We start from the raw sequence: 16,202 nt of genomic DNA, 5'->3' as shown, positions 1-16,202 counted from the left end.
AATTTTCTCCCTTAATGATTAGTTTTCTGTGGAGTTAGAAATACATCAACAAGAGTAGGAAACATTAGTTTTAACTTTTTTTTCTTTATTTCTTCTTTTCTTTTTTTTCAATTTTTCAGAATACAGTTAGGAAGAGCCACTAGTTGCTGTTTATTTCAGCCTCAGACAAGTTTCCATGAAATCCAACTAACTTTAGCAAACAATTATAAAGACTAAAGGCCCCAAGGAAAATGTCTTGTGTGTTCTGTAAACATCTGGTTGCCATTTTCAATTACAAGAACCAACCCACTGAAGGAAGCAGTTTAGTTTTTTTGGAACAGAAATGGGACACTGGGGTTTTTGTTCTTTTTCATAGTGGAGAGTAAAGGAAATGTCAGGAATAGAGAGGTCATTAGATGCTCAGCTTTTATAAATACAAAAGTCTCTGAGAAAATTAAAGTAAATTGAAATCACGTTTTGAAAGTGTAAACAACCCTGTGGAGATGAGGTTAAATAAGCAGGACTGGAGATCCTAGCATGCCAGCAAAAGCACATGATCATTCTATCATAAGTAAGTAATTTAAAATACTGTGCAAAATAATAATGGTGAAGCTAGCCACAGAAATATTTTGTGGGTTACCATACAAATACATATGTATGTTCAAATCTAGCAGATGTAACTTCCCAAAATCCTTTTGTTAACTGTTAGTACAAATATATAACCAACACTATACAAAACTGGTTGGTTTCCTAATGCAAAATATATGTCATGTGAGTCCTGAGCTAAGTTTTGACAAATAAAGCACACATTATAGAAATGCTTCTTTGTATGTTGTTAAACAAGGAGCTTCCTAAACAAGCTAAATCGGTAGAAATCTGATCCTCAGAGCATATTGAGTTACAAGCATGTAACAGATTTAATCTGCTTCCATTACATGGAAGTTCATTTAGTTTTGGAGAGGAAATGCATACCAGAAACATACATTATCTTGATCACTTTTTATTTCTGCTTTTAGCAATTAATCTCATACCGCACACATCATTTGTTTCAGAACAAGACATAAGTTTCTGACACACACAAATGAATTCTGCTCTCTAATGTGATGCTGTGGTTTCGTGTTAGAAAGTCTAAATGCATCTTTTATTTTTCTGAACAATATGTATTCTTCTTCCTAATTACTAGCAGAACATGTTCATGCTTTGTAGAAGAGCACACAAACGATTTCTTTGTATTACTAAAATAAACCCTCTGTAAGATTATGCTGAATCCTCTGTTTCAAATGCACTCTTTTTATTTAGAAAGTGAAATTCTATATTTGTTTATAACAAAAGTATAAGGACATTGAGCTCTGCCAGGTAAAACCAAAATACAGCATTTAGTCCTAAATGTACCAAATATATCTTTCTCTGAATGTTTTATTTACTTTTTAAACAGAACATACAGTCCAGTGGAGAGTGGTATTTAATGGGCTGACTTAGAGATTACAATAATTAAAATGATACACTCTGATTACACAGTGAGCTAAAATTAAAACTTTACTGGAATAAATTATGTCATGTTAACAGAATCTGAAAAACACCAGTGTCCAGGAAGATCCACATGTTGGCCAAAGGAAAGCAGCAATGTGCACGACTACTGAACTTCAATAAATACAAGGGATTTAGGCACCAGTATAGCAACTTTGTAATATGCTAGCAACATGCAAATCCTGTAAAAAGCTTTGAGGCAATTTTTTATAACTGTAGTGTGTTGGATAAGGAGGTAACAACATACAATTGCTTCTTCAAGTATTTTTAAAATGCTTCCCTTTAAGAAATGAATCCTGGCTCCGATAAGGTTCAAGCAGCAACTCTGGTTTATAAATATATATGTCTGTTCCTAAATGTCAGATAATTGTCTGCTAATATAGGTGCTGGGAGAATGTCAGTCAGTCTAGCCAGAAGCCTGTCACCATCCTGCCAGAGCACTCTCTGTAAGGGATTGTTGGTTAGGACTGCTCAGTGATTTGGCTGCTGGAAGCTGTGGACTCTTTTTGATGCAGTCACTGGCTCTGAGCCCTGGTCAGCTGTTAGAAGTGTGCTGCTGCCTTTCATCACTGTGCTCCCATTTTAGGTAGCAGCATTATATACCGCTGAAACAAAAACTTTTTTTTTTTTTCTTTAACTTTGGCTACCATGACTTTTATTGGTTCAGGCAGCAAAAAGCTTATACACTGTGTAGGCCTTCACTGTAATTTGCAACCAGCCCACTCCATTCCTAGGTTCAGATTCCAACTTTCTCCAGCTGCATCCACTTTCAGCTGACAGCTCTTTTGAATGCTGCATCCCAAAGCCACTCCAGACATCAAAAGTGCAGTAGCCACCCACGGTTTAGAACATGGTTCTGAAAATTTCACACAACGTATTGTTGTTAAGCTGGCTTATCTTACATCAAAAGGGAACCTTTTCTTCATGATTATTCTACCCTTCTGATGTTCATTTTACTCCCTCAGAGTTGATTTTTCAATGTAATATTGAATATTTTATTACTCAGCCCCTGAGGTTGTCCATTTGGAGGTAATCCTAGTCTGCACAGATGTCAAAGAGAATAGAGACTCCTCTGACATTCTCAGAAATTGAAACTATTTCTCAGTTTCAAGTTAATTATGAGACCCTTTGGATTTCTGGAAAAAATATTTCATACAGAAAATTATTACTAAAAGTGACACCCTGCCTTTTATTAAAAAGGAAAAACCCCACATATCATGAGTTTCTATCATTTTTGGCAGGCATGTTTCCTTACAAAACAATGTCAATTTTTCAAAACAGAAAGGCAAAATAGTGAAAGGATTTGGATTAAAAATTAACAGAGGATTAGGATTTGAGCAACTTTAACTGGTAGCAGCATAAAAAAAATTATAGTCTTAACATATTTCCTCAATGGTGCCTCACATAAATAAAATACAGTCCTACACTGATAGAGGGAAGCACAGAGGAGCTGAGTGCTATGCATTTTGGAAAGTTCGAAGCAAATTGTTCAAGTCATATAGTGTTTTTATAACAAGATTATTGTTGTAATGACTTCATTTCTGACATTCGTGGTAATGCTTTCAAAAATAAATATTTAGCTATTAAAAGGATTTTCAGTTTTAATTTATAGCAACTACTAAAAGTATATATATAGAGAGAGCTTACAGAGTGTTTTGTTTTTTGTAAATGCAAGATGAATCTGGCAGAAACAAGTTATTTTAGATCTGAGAGAATATAGCTTAGTTGATCTGTTATTGAAGAAGGTTTTTTGGTGTAAAATGGAGAAATAAGACAAGATAATTTTTTGTTTATTTGGAAGAAAACCAGTTCACTACATTTTTTTTTTCTGCAATAGGTAAAATAGAAAACATATCGCATACCAAAATACTGTTCAGTAGGCTGATAGACAAAATAAGAACAAGATATAGGTATTCTGGAGCAAATCAAGAAGCATTTTTCTGTCTGAATGGGAATTAGGCATTTAAATATTGTTTTCCCATTTGGCTTCAGCAAGTGTATAAAAAAACCTCTCTCACTTCAGGTTTCACAGGCACAGTGAGGCCAAGTATCAGTGGAGCTTTCTAGAAGTCATTCTTCAACAAAAAAATAATTGAGGTAATTTTCTATAAAGATGAGGCTGAAGTCATGGACTTTAAATACACAGAGCTTGACATGTTAGCCATATTTTCCCTTGGAATGTAGTGTTAGGGCTTTAAAATAAAAGCTCTAAGGGTAGAAGTGAAGATATGTGAAGTAGGAGAAAGCTTCAGGTTTTCTTCCTTTTCCCAGCTCCATGGCACATATGATTTACACCACAGATGTTACAATACACTTTTTTTTTTTTTTTTGCAAATCTAACAAATCCTCTATCTATGAGGATATCTGTTGATCTTCAAAAGGGAGGTTGGACCCTACATTTCTTTAAAATGTTTCTAGAGATAATTTTAAGGTCTACTTTAGAGTCCATGTTTTATGGATGCTCTATGTGGCAGTCCATATATCTATCATGGACTTCCATTACCCCATAGCATGCCAGGTGAGTAGAAGTGAAAGGCAGCATAGTGTGATGCATAGAAAACAGTATCTGTGAAGTGCAACTGAAAACCCTTACATTAGGCATGATTTAATTATTCCATCACTGTCTTCTGCAGTTTTGTCTAACTCATAAATAAAATGGGTCGATTCCTAGTTCTAAGGATCAGTGATGCAGTATGGCTCATGTCCATGTATGTAAACTGTTTTCCCTGACTGAGGGTGGCCTGCTTCTCACTGAGTTTTAGGAACTGTCACTGGCTTAGACCGTCTCCTGGGACATTGCATGGCCACCCAGGGAGAGGAAAACAAACACAGTAGATGATTGCAGGCCAGTGGTTGAGCCTGTGTCCTGACACTGTTTATTTTAGCCATTGCCTTTATTGCCAAGCTTCTTTTTTTTTTTCAGTATTGTTTCATGTCTCCTGGGTATTACAAAGATAGGTATAGGTGCCTGAGTGCTCTAATTGCAGTGATCAAGGTCTGCGATTTGGATCTTAAAATATGGTTTTTTGTTTCTTGCATATGTGATCAAACATCATTATTTTAACATTGTAATTGACATTCTCATCCATTGTGATTAGAATGAGATGGGACATTAAGACAAATAAACCCATTTACACCTTAGCTGCTTCTCCTGAGGCTGCTATATATCCACAGAAGGGAAGAGGCTGTTTTCTAAGCTCTAGCTCCATTTCTACCTTTTAAAGTCAATGATGAATTCTCATTAGTGCCATCATTCAGAGGGCTTCTCAGCTCAGTTATCTAATGTTCTGTTGCAAAGAGTGAGAATGATAGAAATGTTGGGGTGAAATGCAGGATGGAAAGTAATCACAAGCTGGCAATTTGGTTTCCTTGGATAGAACTCCTCCTCCCTAGGAACTACTTTCAAATTGGATCTTTTTCCAGCCACCAGCTCTTTCTGTTTGTTGCATGTTCCTTTCTAAAAGCCCAGACTTTTCCTTATAAAAGTAGGATCTGAAGGTTTTGCAATAGTCTAGTGGGGAAGATGCCTCAGTACCACTTCTTGTTGTTGTTAAGTTCTGTGTACATACTCATCCAGGTTAGGATGTGCTTCCACAAGGTCCCCAAGGTGCTTTGGGGCTCCTGTTCACTTACCATATTCTGCACTGTGCTGGAGTCTCCCCAGGGACATCTTGGCAGTACCAGGGCAGGGGATTGTGTCTCTCTGACGGAGTTACTGGGGTTACCCCACCCAGCATTGTTCCTCTGTGCTCCTTTGTGTGTGTGTGTGTGTGTGCATGTGCATAAGAGAGAAGAGTATTTTGTGGGCAGATCCCCTTCCTGCAATGTCCCTGGAAGCAGCTGGAGCAGGGTGTGATTTGAATTCTCCCACCTGCTGCAGTTCCTCTGGGCTCCATTGCACAGCTGGGCCCTGCATGTCTCAGCTGCATGACCCTTCTTCCCACATGCACATTCTCTCCTTCCAGTTTTCACCTGGTTCATGCCAATCTACTCAGTAGCCTGTCTCTAATATTTCTCAATCTGTCATCTGTCTTTTTTGTCAGGTAGTTTCCTTCTCTACCTTCACAGAAGGTAAGAAAACACCTACATAGATGGATTTAGCTGAGCTTTAGTGGATCTGTGACATCTGTGCTTTAAATACCAAGTACTTCATCCCACTGAAGGTTAGGTCTAAGTCCCTCAAAGTGTGGGTGAGAAACATATATAGCAGCTTTGACTATCATGGTTTATGTTGTGCATTAAATACATATAAAGTAAGAATTCCAGCATTTGGGAGCAGTTGGGGTTGTAAGTTATTTTTGCTTGCATACAAGAAGAGCATACCATATTGGATTAGTAGGAGCTTTTAGTTTCACTGAGGCTTGCTGTGCAGAAAATACCCATGTGTGGAGAACATACCAGAGTAATCTGAATATTCATCCAAAGCATGGTGTGTAAGCACAGAAGTGGAATAACAGGCTTGAGTGTTTGAATTGCCCCAATGTGTTTGTCATTGGGTCAGAACTGCATATTTTCCTTTTATTTGCTGTTGAACTCTACTACGGCTCAGAAAGTATTTTGACAGCATATTTTCATACCTTGACAGGTTATGCCATGGTAAAACCTGTAGGTTGTTAGAGTTGCAATCTGTAATACAACTCAGCAGAGAATTATTCTTAGCCTGACAGTCTTTCCTCAATAGACTCAGAACCATCTAATGCACCTGCCTTACAATACTGCTGTATTCTTCTCCCTATATCAAACTAATGTAATTTTTGCATGCACTTTTATTTCCAGTATTATGCCCATTCTTTGGTTGCACAGAAAAGTATATGGATATAGTTTAGTAATACTGAAATTTATTTTTTTTTTTGCTACCTTTGGTTGTCTCACTGACAGTTATCTGAAAACCCAACTTTAAAATGTTTCCTGCAGGTCTGAAATTTCTTTTTTTGTTGTCTGCTATAGTATGGTAATTTATTGATTGAAGAAAGGATTGTTAATCTGTTGCATAGATTATGATGCAAATGGAGAAAGGATTGTCCTGTCTGTTCTCCATTCTTATACTTATGCCTGCAATAGATTTCTTCTGCTTCTTTTAGAGAAAGTGATCTACCTTGTATGATCGATGGTTCCAGTAAGGAAGATGATAACTCTTTGACTTGGTAGCTAGGTCTAAGGCAATTTTAGAGTTTGAGACCCGGTGGAGAAATTAAAATATCTTTATACATTTGAGAATATTTTTGATAGAAACAGATATCTCTTGGGTTGTAATGCTATTTTTTTTACTTTTGAAATTTGCCTTTGATTGACAAGGCAAGCAGGCCCTGAAACCTGTCCCTGATATAAATAAACACCAATAAAATAATTATTTTTTCAGGCAAGAGTGGAAGCATTATACCTCTCCATTTGTAATTAGATCCAATATCCCTCCACAGCACTTGCAGAATAGATACAGGATAGTCAAGCATTACTCTGTTTTTATGAGAGGCACTGCAAACAACTTCAAATGCCTATTTCACTGTATGAATTCTGAATTCAGATGTGACTGTGCATTAATTCTTGAGCATAGGGCAATGTTTTGTGCTAAGCTGTTCAGGGACAGATGAACTGTCCTTGAAATTAAACTATAAATTAAGTTATTTGGTTCACACTAGCCTCTCTACAAAGAATGCTTCCCTTGACACTTCAAACCCTCTTAGTTGGGGAGTAGTTAAGCCAAAAAAAAATCCTGATCATCCTCAAGGGGAGTAAGTAGTGACTGTCCTCAGGATTCCTTCAGCCTTTCCCTGGCAGCCATGCAGCAACTGCACAAAGTATTTTGTGAATGAATTGACTGTGTCCAACCATCTCAGCCTCAATCATAGGGTAGGGTATTTTTTTACATTTCAAGTACTTGACTGCGATTAATGTGACAATAGATTTTAGCCTAATTTGTCCAGCTAAGCTAGTGGTTATGGGGCTGTGTGTTATGGCAGAGTACAGTCAGTCTGAACACACTCTGAAACAGTGAAAGATTTGCATATGGGCAGGTGAATAGCTGCTTTCCGGAACAGCTCAGAAAAATATCAGAAACCTCACCATCCTGTCCTGTACTATCACTCACGTGGAGTGATCATTTCTTCACTGTTGTCATAGTGAGTCCATATTGGTAATAGCTCATAACCATCAAGGGTCACACCAAAAGAGAAATTAAAATGTTTCCAATAACTGCTGTTTTAAGGAGAAAATTCCTGAACACCTAAGTGTGAGACATTCCTTTAGGAAAAGTTTTACAAATGAAATAGTGATATCAAAAACTTGCAAGAGGACATGTCATTCACATAAAAAACCTATTCATTCAAACAAGCCGCATTCTGATATTTGCACAACAAGACAGCCAAACTGATGTAACCAGAAATAGGCTTCAAAGGATATTTTCCCCTGGAGTGCTATCTGTGAAGCTCAGATAGTCAGAGGTGTAGAATTCCCACATCCCCATACCCTGCCACACAGCCTGCCTGATGCTGCTTCCCGCTGAGATGCTAAAGAGCATAAAAATCAGCCGAGAATCCAGAGGCAGAAGTTCTGTCTTTCAGACATCTGTTAGTGCTTCCACTTTAAATTCCTGGGTAGCAAACTATTGGTTCTTATAAATTGACTACATGGCAGGGTTGAAGTCCAACACATTCCTCTGTCCAGTTTGAAGGAGGATTTGTGCACAGCTACTTCCATAAATACGTGCTTCCTCACCCAACTCAGTACAATCTGTGCTCCCTCCATTACCATTCAGGAGCAGAGGAGGTTGACTTTTTTTTTTCCATGTATACTATGAGGACTCATGACTCATGAAGCTAAAATTTGCATTAATCTAAAACTTATTTTTTTTTTACATATCAGGAATACAACATGCTATAAGTATAACAGAATACAGTTGAATGCATCACTATGTAAACAATAACTTTTCCTGAAAATCTTCTCTTTACATCCATGCAGCTTAGAGGTGTATGAAAATATATTTCAAGTAGAGCTGACACAAATTTCTCTTAAAAAAAATTCTGTTCAAATCTCAGGATCACCCTTACCAGAGGTTCCATAGCCTCCCTAAAGTAAGGTATTCCAGTACTTGATACATGTGTTTACAAACTTATGTACCCTTTGCTACAAATTAAAATGCTTACTTTGTATCCTGTCTCCACTGATTACAGAGACAACTGATTTTGGATGGGTAAAAATTTATTCAGTGATGGTGTGGTTTAACCCCAGCCATCAGCAAACCACCACCCAGCTGCTCGCTCATCTTCCCCTGGTGGGATGAGGGAGAGAATCAGAAGGGTAAAAGAGAAAACTCATGAATTGAGATAGACAGTTTAATAGGGAATGCAAAAGCTGTGTCCGCAAGCAAAGCAAAACAAGGAATTAATTGACCAATTCCTATGAGCACACAGGTGTTCAGCCATCCCCAGGACAGGAGCTTCATAATGGATGGAACCAAATGTGTTAGTTGGGCCGACAAATGCCACCACTCTGAATGAGTGTCAACCCCCTGCTCCCTTCTTCCCCCAGCTTTTATTGTTGAGCACAGCATCATATGGTACAGAACATCCTTTTGGCCAGTTGGGGTCAGCTGTCCTGGCTGTGTCCCCTTCCAGCCTCACGCCAATCCCAGCCTCCTTGCTGCAGTCAGTGTGAGACACCAAGAAGGCACTGGTACTCAGTTAAAACAGTGGTGTGTTGTAAACTGGTTTGTACCAAATCAAAAAGACATCACTGTGCGAGTTGCTAGACAAAGGATTGACTCCATCCAAGTCAGCCTCTGTAGGAGGTCTAGGTCTTCCACAATCTATCTTCTTTTTCTAATCCTCTGCTGAAATTGGGGAACAGTGTTACTGGAAAGGTATGACTGACACAAAATGAAGCTGAAGGATTAACCCCTGATCATTGTTATCACTGTAACCCTCATAAACAGGATTGGTTACAATTCTTGATATCTGCAGGGCCATTATTTAGAATTCTGTGGGAATTGGCATGGAATAAATTAAAACTGAAATTTTAAAGGAGTGGATTCAACTCTTTCCGCATCAATAAATACTTGCCAATGGCTGAAAAGTTAATATATTTGCTTTGTTGGTTGTTTTGATTTTTTTTCTTTGGCAACAATATTGTATTGTTAGTTCATATGCAGTTTATAAATTTGGTCCTTCTTTGCAGTAGTGCTCTATGGCAAATTGCACTTCTCCATTTCATTTCATCTTATGAACTATGGCACTTTTAACTTGTTTTGAATTTGCTTGGGTTGCATTTGGACCAATTATCAGAATTATTTTGAATTCTGACCATGCTTTATGAAGTCCTTATGATTTTCATCTTGGTATCACTTGCTATTTATGAATGCATTTATTATTCCATTATTAAATTTGTGACTGAAAAATTTGGTCAGAACTGAATGTACAGTGGAGTATCTTTTGAGGTTCTGCTCGAAAAAGAATCACTTTGATAGTGGATTAGGCTTCATTTTTTCAAATAGCTGTGCAATCACCTCAGAGGTATGTTATGTGGAAACGATGTCTAAAGACTTAACAAAGTCAAATTGTTTCATTGCTAATATTTGCTTTGTTCACTAAATCAGTTTTTCTGATTTATGTTACTAGATCTGTTACTCTGTCAGAAGAAAGAGACTACTTTTATGTAATATGTCTTGACAAACAAATGCTGGCTGTTTCTTGTTGTCTTCTTTTCCTCTAGTGCTCATAAACTGATTAATTTCACGGTATTGGTGTGAGCAAATGCAAAATTGCAAATTGACTTGAGATTATAATTAAACAAAAAACCCAAGTGGCTTTTTTTTTCTTTTTTATTTTCCAAAATGAATGAAATGCAGGAAGATAAACATGAAAGATGCAAATTTTATTTGATTTTCCAAGTTCTTTAATTTCAAATTTCAGGATGGAAACCTTAATAGTACAAAATGAAATTTCAGCCTATAGTAATGACATTAAAATTAGTAATTTGATTAAATTAAATAATACACACTTGAGAGATTAACATTCCAGAGTTGTATGCATCCAACAGTTTTCCTGCAAAATTTAGCTTCCAATACCATAGCTCATAGGGAGAATGTGATCATTTCAAAAACTGGAATAAAAACCCATTACTTGAGAAATCACCTTCAGAAATTCTTGAAGTTTATTTGAAACCCCATTAAGTCCTACAGTTCTCATTTGGTTTCTGTTAACTTTGGCCTAATATATCAGAAAACAAACACTCTCAGCAGAATATTATACAGAAAAAGCTAAATGTTTTTATTGGTGTCTGCATTGCTATTTCCTCTGCTGCTAAAAACGTGTTTGCTTTTTTTCCTAGGCTATTATCTTTTAAATTATTTTTCCACATTATTTTAATTATTTCAAATGACAAATCAATGTCAAAGCCAATGAAAACACTGCTATCTCATTGAAAATTGGAATTTTTACATGACAACAAATTTCAGTTGGAAGTTATTGCTCTCTGAATTGAATAGCATGTTCTTTGACTCATTCAGAATAAAAGGTGATCACATCAGATTTCAATCAAATTATGCTGTACTGCTACTAATTGAAGTAGAAACTTGGGTTGATATTCGTAGGTAAACACGAGATACACATAGCAGGTACAAATACTTTTTGAGATGGGACTGGGTAGGATTGGCTACAAATACTGTAGGAGAGGAGAGGCTAAGAGCTGGCAAAAGATAGGTGAATAAGAGCTTCATGCTGCCAGCGTGTGTCCATCTAAAGCTCACTTTGCCTGCATAGTTAAATATAATTCTGCAGATGAGCATTCCTTGTGTATCCAAGGCCTTAATTCACAGGCTGAACTAAACTGTCTTGATTTGAAAAGATATTGAAAGAGCAGATGAACATGCAATTGCATATTCTCATCTTATTACCACACTTTTACTTGTCCAAGTGCAAAATGATACAAAGAGTAGAGAGTATCTCCATGAGGTGTGATTTCATATTATCTAACTGATCTACAGTTCCTGTGTGCTGAGCTCCACTGGTTTGCTGGATAAAGCATGGAACAGGATTTCCATAGCCAGAGACAAAGTTCATTCTGTGGGAAAAACTTCATGCAAATTTCTAGTAATTAAATTTTTCAGATATGAAGCCTTCTTTTTAACCTTCCCCCTCAAATGTCCTGTAAAAGCCTGCTTCTGGTTTGAAGTCTGCAGGAAAGCAGCAAAACTGTGTACATTGAAAATGGAATATTATTGATGTTATTAAAGCTTCTTAATAAATCCTAGAAATATTTTGAAACCTGAGTCTTTCCATGCAGATGGTGTTTATTATTGCCACTTTTGTTCTTTCTCTTTTATTGTAGAATGTTTTAGCTCACATGTATCTAGTTTTACTTTAACAATAAGTTCTGTGGAAGGGATCTTTGGTCCTTTGCATGGCCCACGTGATGTTGTTGGAATAGGGGTTGGAATTGGGTTGTTGTTATTAGTATAACAGTAGCACTTTTTTTCCTGAGATATAGTTCTGCTGTTATTAATTATGCAGAAGGAAGACAGACTGTTGGTTTCCTGATCAGAGATGTTCATTTTCCACAAAAAGTTAAGCTCTGGAAGGAGTGACATGGGCAAATTTGAGGCAAAATGGATTCCTGGAGGAGCCTGTACTAGAACTGAATCGCTGCTGTAACCAATGACTCTTTTGTTTTTGTTTTTCAATAATGTTTTTTGAGGTATAGATTACGAGGAATGTATCAACACATTTAAGTAGGGTCACACTGCTCTGTCAGCCTGAATGTGAGAGACAGCACTAGGTGTACACTGTTTTTCTAATAGGAAGTCTCCTGACTTCTATAAATAGACATGTTTCAGTTCTGATTGTTCTGTTCTGAAATAACTGGCTCGAGGTTTAATTATCTGAATAGAAAACACAAGTAATGGCAGGCATTCAAGCTCTCCTGAACTATTTTACTTCCTGGGCACTGGCTTAGAAGCACACCAGATCTGAGGGTACCTTTTCCTTTTCTTCTCTTAGGTACATTCATATTGATCACTCTGATGTATCCTAAAGGCAAATACACAGTGGAGCATATCCTCTGGAGTCAGGGATCAAATTCTTCCCAGGGCAGGATGTGTCATAATAAACAAGGGAAGGAAATTAACTGCTTCTGAGAAATGGAGTTCTCTACAGTTCTCTTTCAATTTGCACACAACTAGGCATTGTGATTTATATGTAATTATAATGATTTATTCAAAGGTGTTTACTAGTCAGAGGCATAACATCTTGCTTATCTGATAATTACATAGCTGGTGAGGTCATTGAGTAGGTTGTTAGCACTGCCAAACTTTTGCACTAAAGTGAGGTATTTGCTTGTACATTTCTTTAATGTTTTGTTTGTTTGCTATCTGTGACATTTTTATCTACCTGCAGGGTTTTTTTTTGTTTGTTTCTTTCACAAATAAGCATGTAGTGAATCTGTCTTGCCTAAATTTCATATACCCTAATTACTTTTATACCATAATACTTGTTCTCGTAATGTGAAATTGAAGAACTTGTTACAGTAATAAATGCAGTGTAACTGAAAATGAATTTCTTCAGCTTTGTCACACTGCTTATAAACATAAAAAAGTGATAGTTACTTTCATAGTCCTGGATCCAGTCTACACAATCAGTTCATTACTGTACTTAACATAAATTGAGTGTTAAATCTCCTTAAGTGGAATCTTTACCTTTCTTAACATTTGTAATCATGATTGGGATAGGAAAAAAATACATTCTGGAGAAAGGAAGGAAGGAAATAAATAAAATAAATATCTCTGTGGGCCATCTGTGGGACCAAATTAAGGGGGCAATCTAATAAAATTAAGAAGGTATCACAGATGAATAGCACAAAGTGGAATAAAGTACATGTAATCTTTTCAACCCTGGGGAAAAGAGCGAACCAGTTCCTGAAATAGCTATTTTGCAGTGAGCTTTTTGACTTGATTTTATACCCTTGGATGCTGTACTGTTTCTCGGACTGCCCTTTCTGTTTCTGAGTTCATTATTACTGATTGTCTTCCTGTCAATGAAATAATTTACCCTTTATTGAACATATTCATGGTGTCATCAACAGATGTAATAATTCTGTTGTGAGCTGCCACCATCTCTAACTGGTCCAGATAAGAAAGGTTGTATACAGAAGAAAACAAATGACCATGTGAGGAAGCTGACCAAGGTTATTTGAAGCAACAGTGGCATTTCTACACCACATCACATGCTGAGATATGAGCAAGTTCAAGGCCTATTTGTATCTTCCTTCCTTTGTCCCAGGAAGGAAGCATCACATTAGCTCAGAAGCTAACAATCTAATTCCTACTTGTACACCAGCTCTAGCTCTGGCAGTCTGGTGTCTAATATTTAGGAATCCACTACACCAAAATTCCTGCTGCTTGCAATAACATGACCTGAAATAATTCCTGTAAAATTTACTTTCCATTAAAGAAACACCTCAGAAGATCACACTGCATGTACTGGATACATGTTATAAGCATGCATGTTGAGGGGGTTCCGAAAAAAAAAAAAAAGAACAACTGAAAGCAGCATCATGTTACCAAACTTTTTAATTTCTGAATGTTAAACAGGTCAAGCAGCAGGGTTTGGACATCAGTAGGCAGATATAACAGGGAATGCCCACTGTGAAACACCAAAATATAATTACAAAGCTTGAACTGTGGTAGCAAATATGTCTTTTATCCTTCTACCACCTGTAGCTGCTCATGTAATTAGCTCTCCAAAAGTTTGCTGTTCTTCAGGATATCACTGTAAGTATTTTTTACACAAATAAGAATTGCATGATATTTTCTTTCTCAAAATGCTTCTTTTCTTTCTGGATAGGTGGTATGAACCCTTGGGATCTTTTCATCTGCTTATCTTCCAGAAAAAATGGTGACACTGGCTGCTTTCAAACAGAAGATTTGTCTAATCTAGAGCTTTTCCAGAAGGTATGAGATTATTGTGTTATCCTTTGTGGGAATGTAAGGACAGGCTAGCCCAGATTTTCAGCCCTCATTCATAAAAAGAGAAGTATCAAATGTTTCTTTTATACTGCAGCAGCATGTTTTAGCGGAAATTTTTTTTTTTCATGTTTTCTATTTACTGAGAAGTACTTGTCAGGTACCAGCATTTCATTGTTCTTTATATCACACGCAGTTATCAAAAGCAATTCCTCATTTGAACATAGTATGTTAGTTTGGTTGTAAGTATTTCAGTGTAAATACTGAAAATTGTTACAACTCATTGTCAAGTTTCCCTTTTCTCTTCTTTAGCTTGAGCTTTTGCATTCTTGGCCACCCTCAACCAGCATGTCTGGCTGCAGAAATGTCTACAAGGGAAATTATTTAAGCAATTTTCCTTATTGAAAAAGAGAATTTAGAAATGGTGGGAAACAACTAGAAAATGCATGCAATATTTCAGAATTATAGTATAGTCAGAAGATATGGATGGATGAATTTAGGCTTCATATCTTATATCACTACTAAGTTTCACCTAATGTAATTTCTTCTTTGTAAACATAATTTAGGCACTTCTCCAAACAGTGACAATGCTCCTACAGTCAATAATATGTATTCTGGACCAGGGCCTTCAAGGCAGTTCTTTGCTCTGGCACTGCAACCTTCTTCCTCATGGTCCAAAGCATCAGGAGTACCAATTACCTTGCTATTTGCAGGATTGCTTTTTGGTTTTTTTCTCACTTGAGTGTGTTGTGGGCACAGTTCAGGTTACTTAGATATGTAATTTCTATGTGAACACCTGACCTGTTGATAAAAATATGTGAGTGATATAAACTGAAATCTTTGATTAAATGTAACCAAGCTACAAATACAGTTTGACTTGTATTTTAAGTAGAAAATACTTAAAATAATAATAATGGCAAGACTCTAAATTATTACGTCCAGCTTAAGGGTCTGAGAGAAATGGAGCTGCTTTTAAATGGTGCCTCTGGTGATAAAAAAATCCACTGATGTCCACAGAAGTACAGAGCTTTGAGCATGTACACTGGGGTTCCCTAGACCAGGATGCCATATCGAAGTTCATGCAAAGTGAAATTTTTATGGCAGTTATAGTTTGCTAGAAATATACATGCTTTGAATATACTCAGATAATAAAGCACCCCAGGCTTCTGCAAACTGCTTTATTCTCATTCTGCCTGTATTACCATATCTGAGGCTCTATAATGCTGTTGAATTTAATAATCCTGACAGCATGCTGCAATGTCCAGATGTGTCACACATGAATAACTGAGAAACAAGGTGATCAAAGGAATTGTCCAAGTTCTCTCAGGAAGTCTGCAGCAGAGCAGGGACTTAAACCAGATGGCCCATTCCTCTGGAAAATTTTAAATATTGAATTAACATTACTTGCTACTGGCATGTCCATACCAAAGTGCAACACAGTGTTTTGCTGCAGAACCTGCCTGTGATTTAACTACATTAGCTTACTATTGATCCCAAGCACAACAATTCAAGAGGCATAGGGTATTTCCATGCAGGGAGAGACAGTGGTTGGTAACTGCACAGAACAGAGAAGCCCCAGAGACTGAAAAGGGGACAGGGAATGGGTCAACACTCAGCAGCCAGAGGCAGAGATATAGGCCTAAAATTTTGCATTTTTATGAACACAGAGGAAGAGTCTGTGTTCCTTAACTTAACTTAACTGAAGCCTTAACTTCATTATTCCAACATCACAGGGAGGGCAAAGTTA

At 37.0% G+C, this 16,202-nt stretch overlaps 1 protein-coding gene across 5 annotated transcripts in view; it reads left to right on the top strand.

Moving 5' to 3' along the window:
• Positions 1-16,202, top strand: part of CPED1 (cadherin like and PC-esterase domain containing 1) — a 144,661-nt gene that overhangs the window by 19,979 nt on the left and 108,480 nt on the right. For all 5 annotated transcript variants that reach the window (XM_041421015.1, XM_041421016.1, XM_041421013.1 and 2 more), the window contains exon 4: positions 14,337-14,443. In XM_041421015.1, coding sequence (XP_041276949.1) covers positions 14,337-14,443 — 107 coding nt within the window. The remainder of the gene's footprint in view (positions 1-14,336; positions 14,444-16,202) is intronic.

This window comes from Onychostruthus taczanowskii, unplaced genomic scaffold (assembly GCF_017590055.1).
Source record: "Onychostruthus taczanowskii isolate IOZ18803 unplaced genomic scaffold, ASM1759005v1 scaffold68, whole genome shotgun sequence".
NCBI lineage: Eukaryota > Metazoa > Chordata > Aves > Passeriformes > Passeridae > Onychostruthus > Onychostruthus taczanowskii.
Note: the sequence above shows the minus strand (reverse complement) of the source record. Positions and strands in the feature narration are given on the sequence as shown.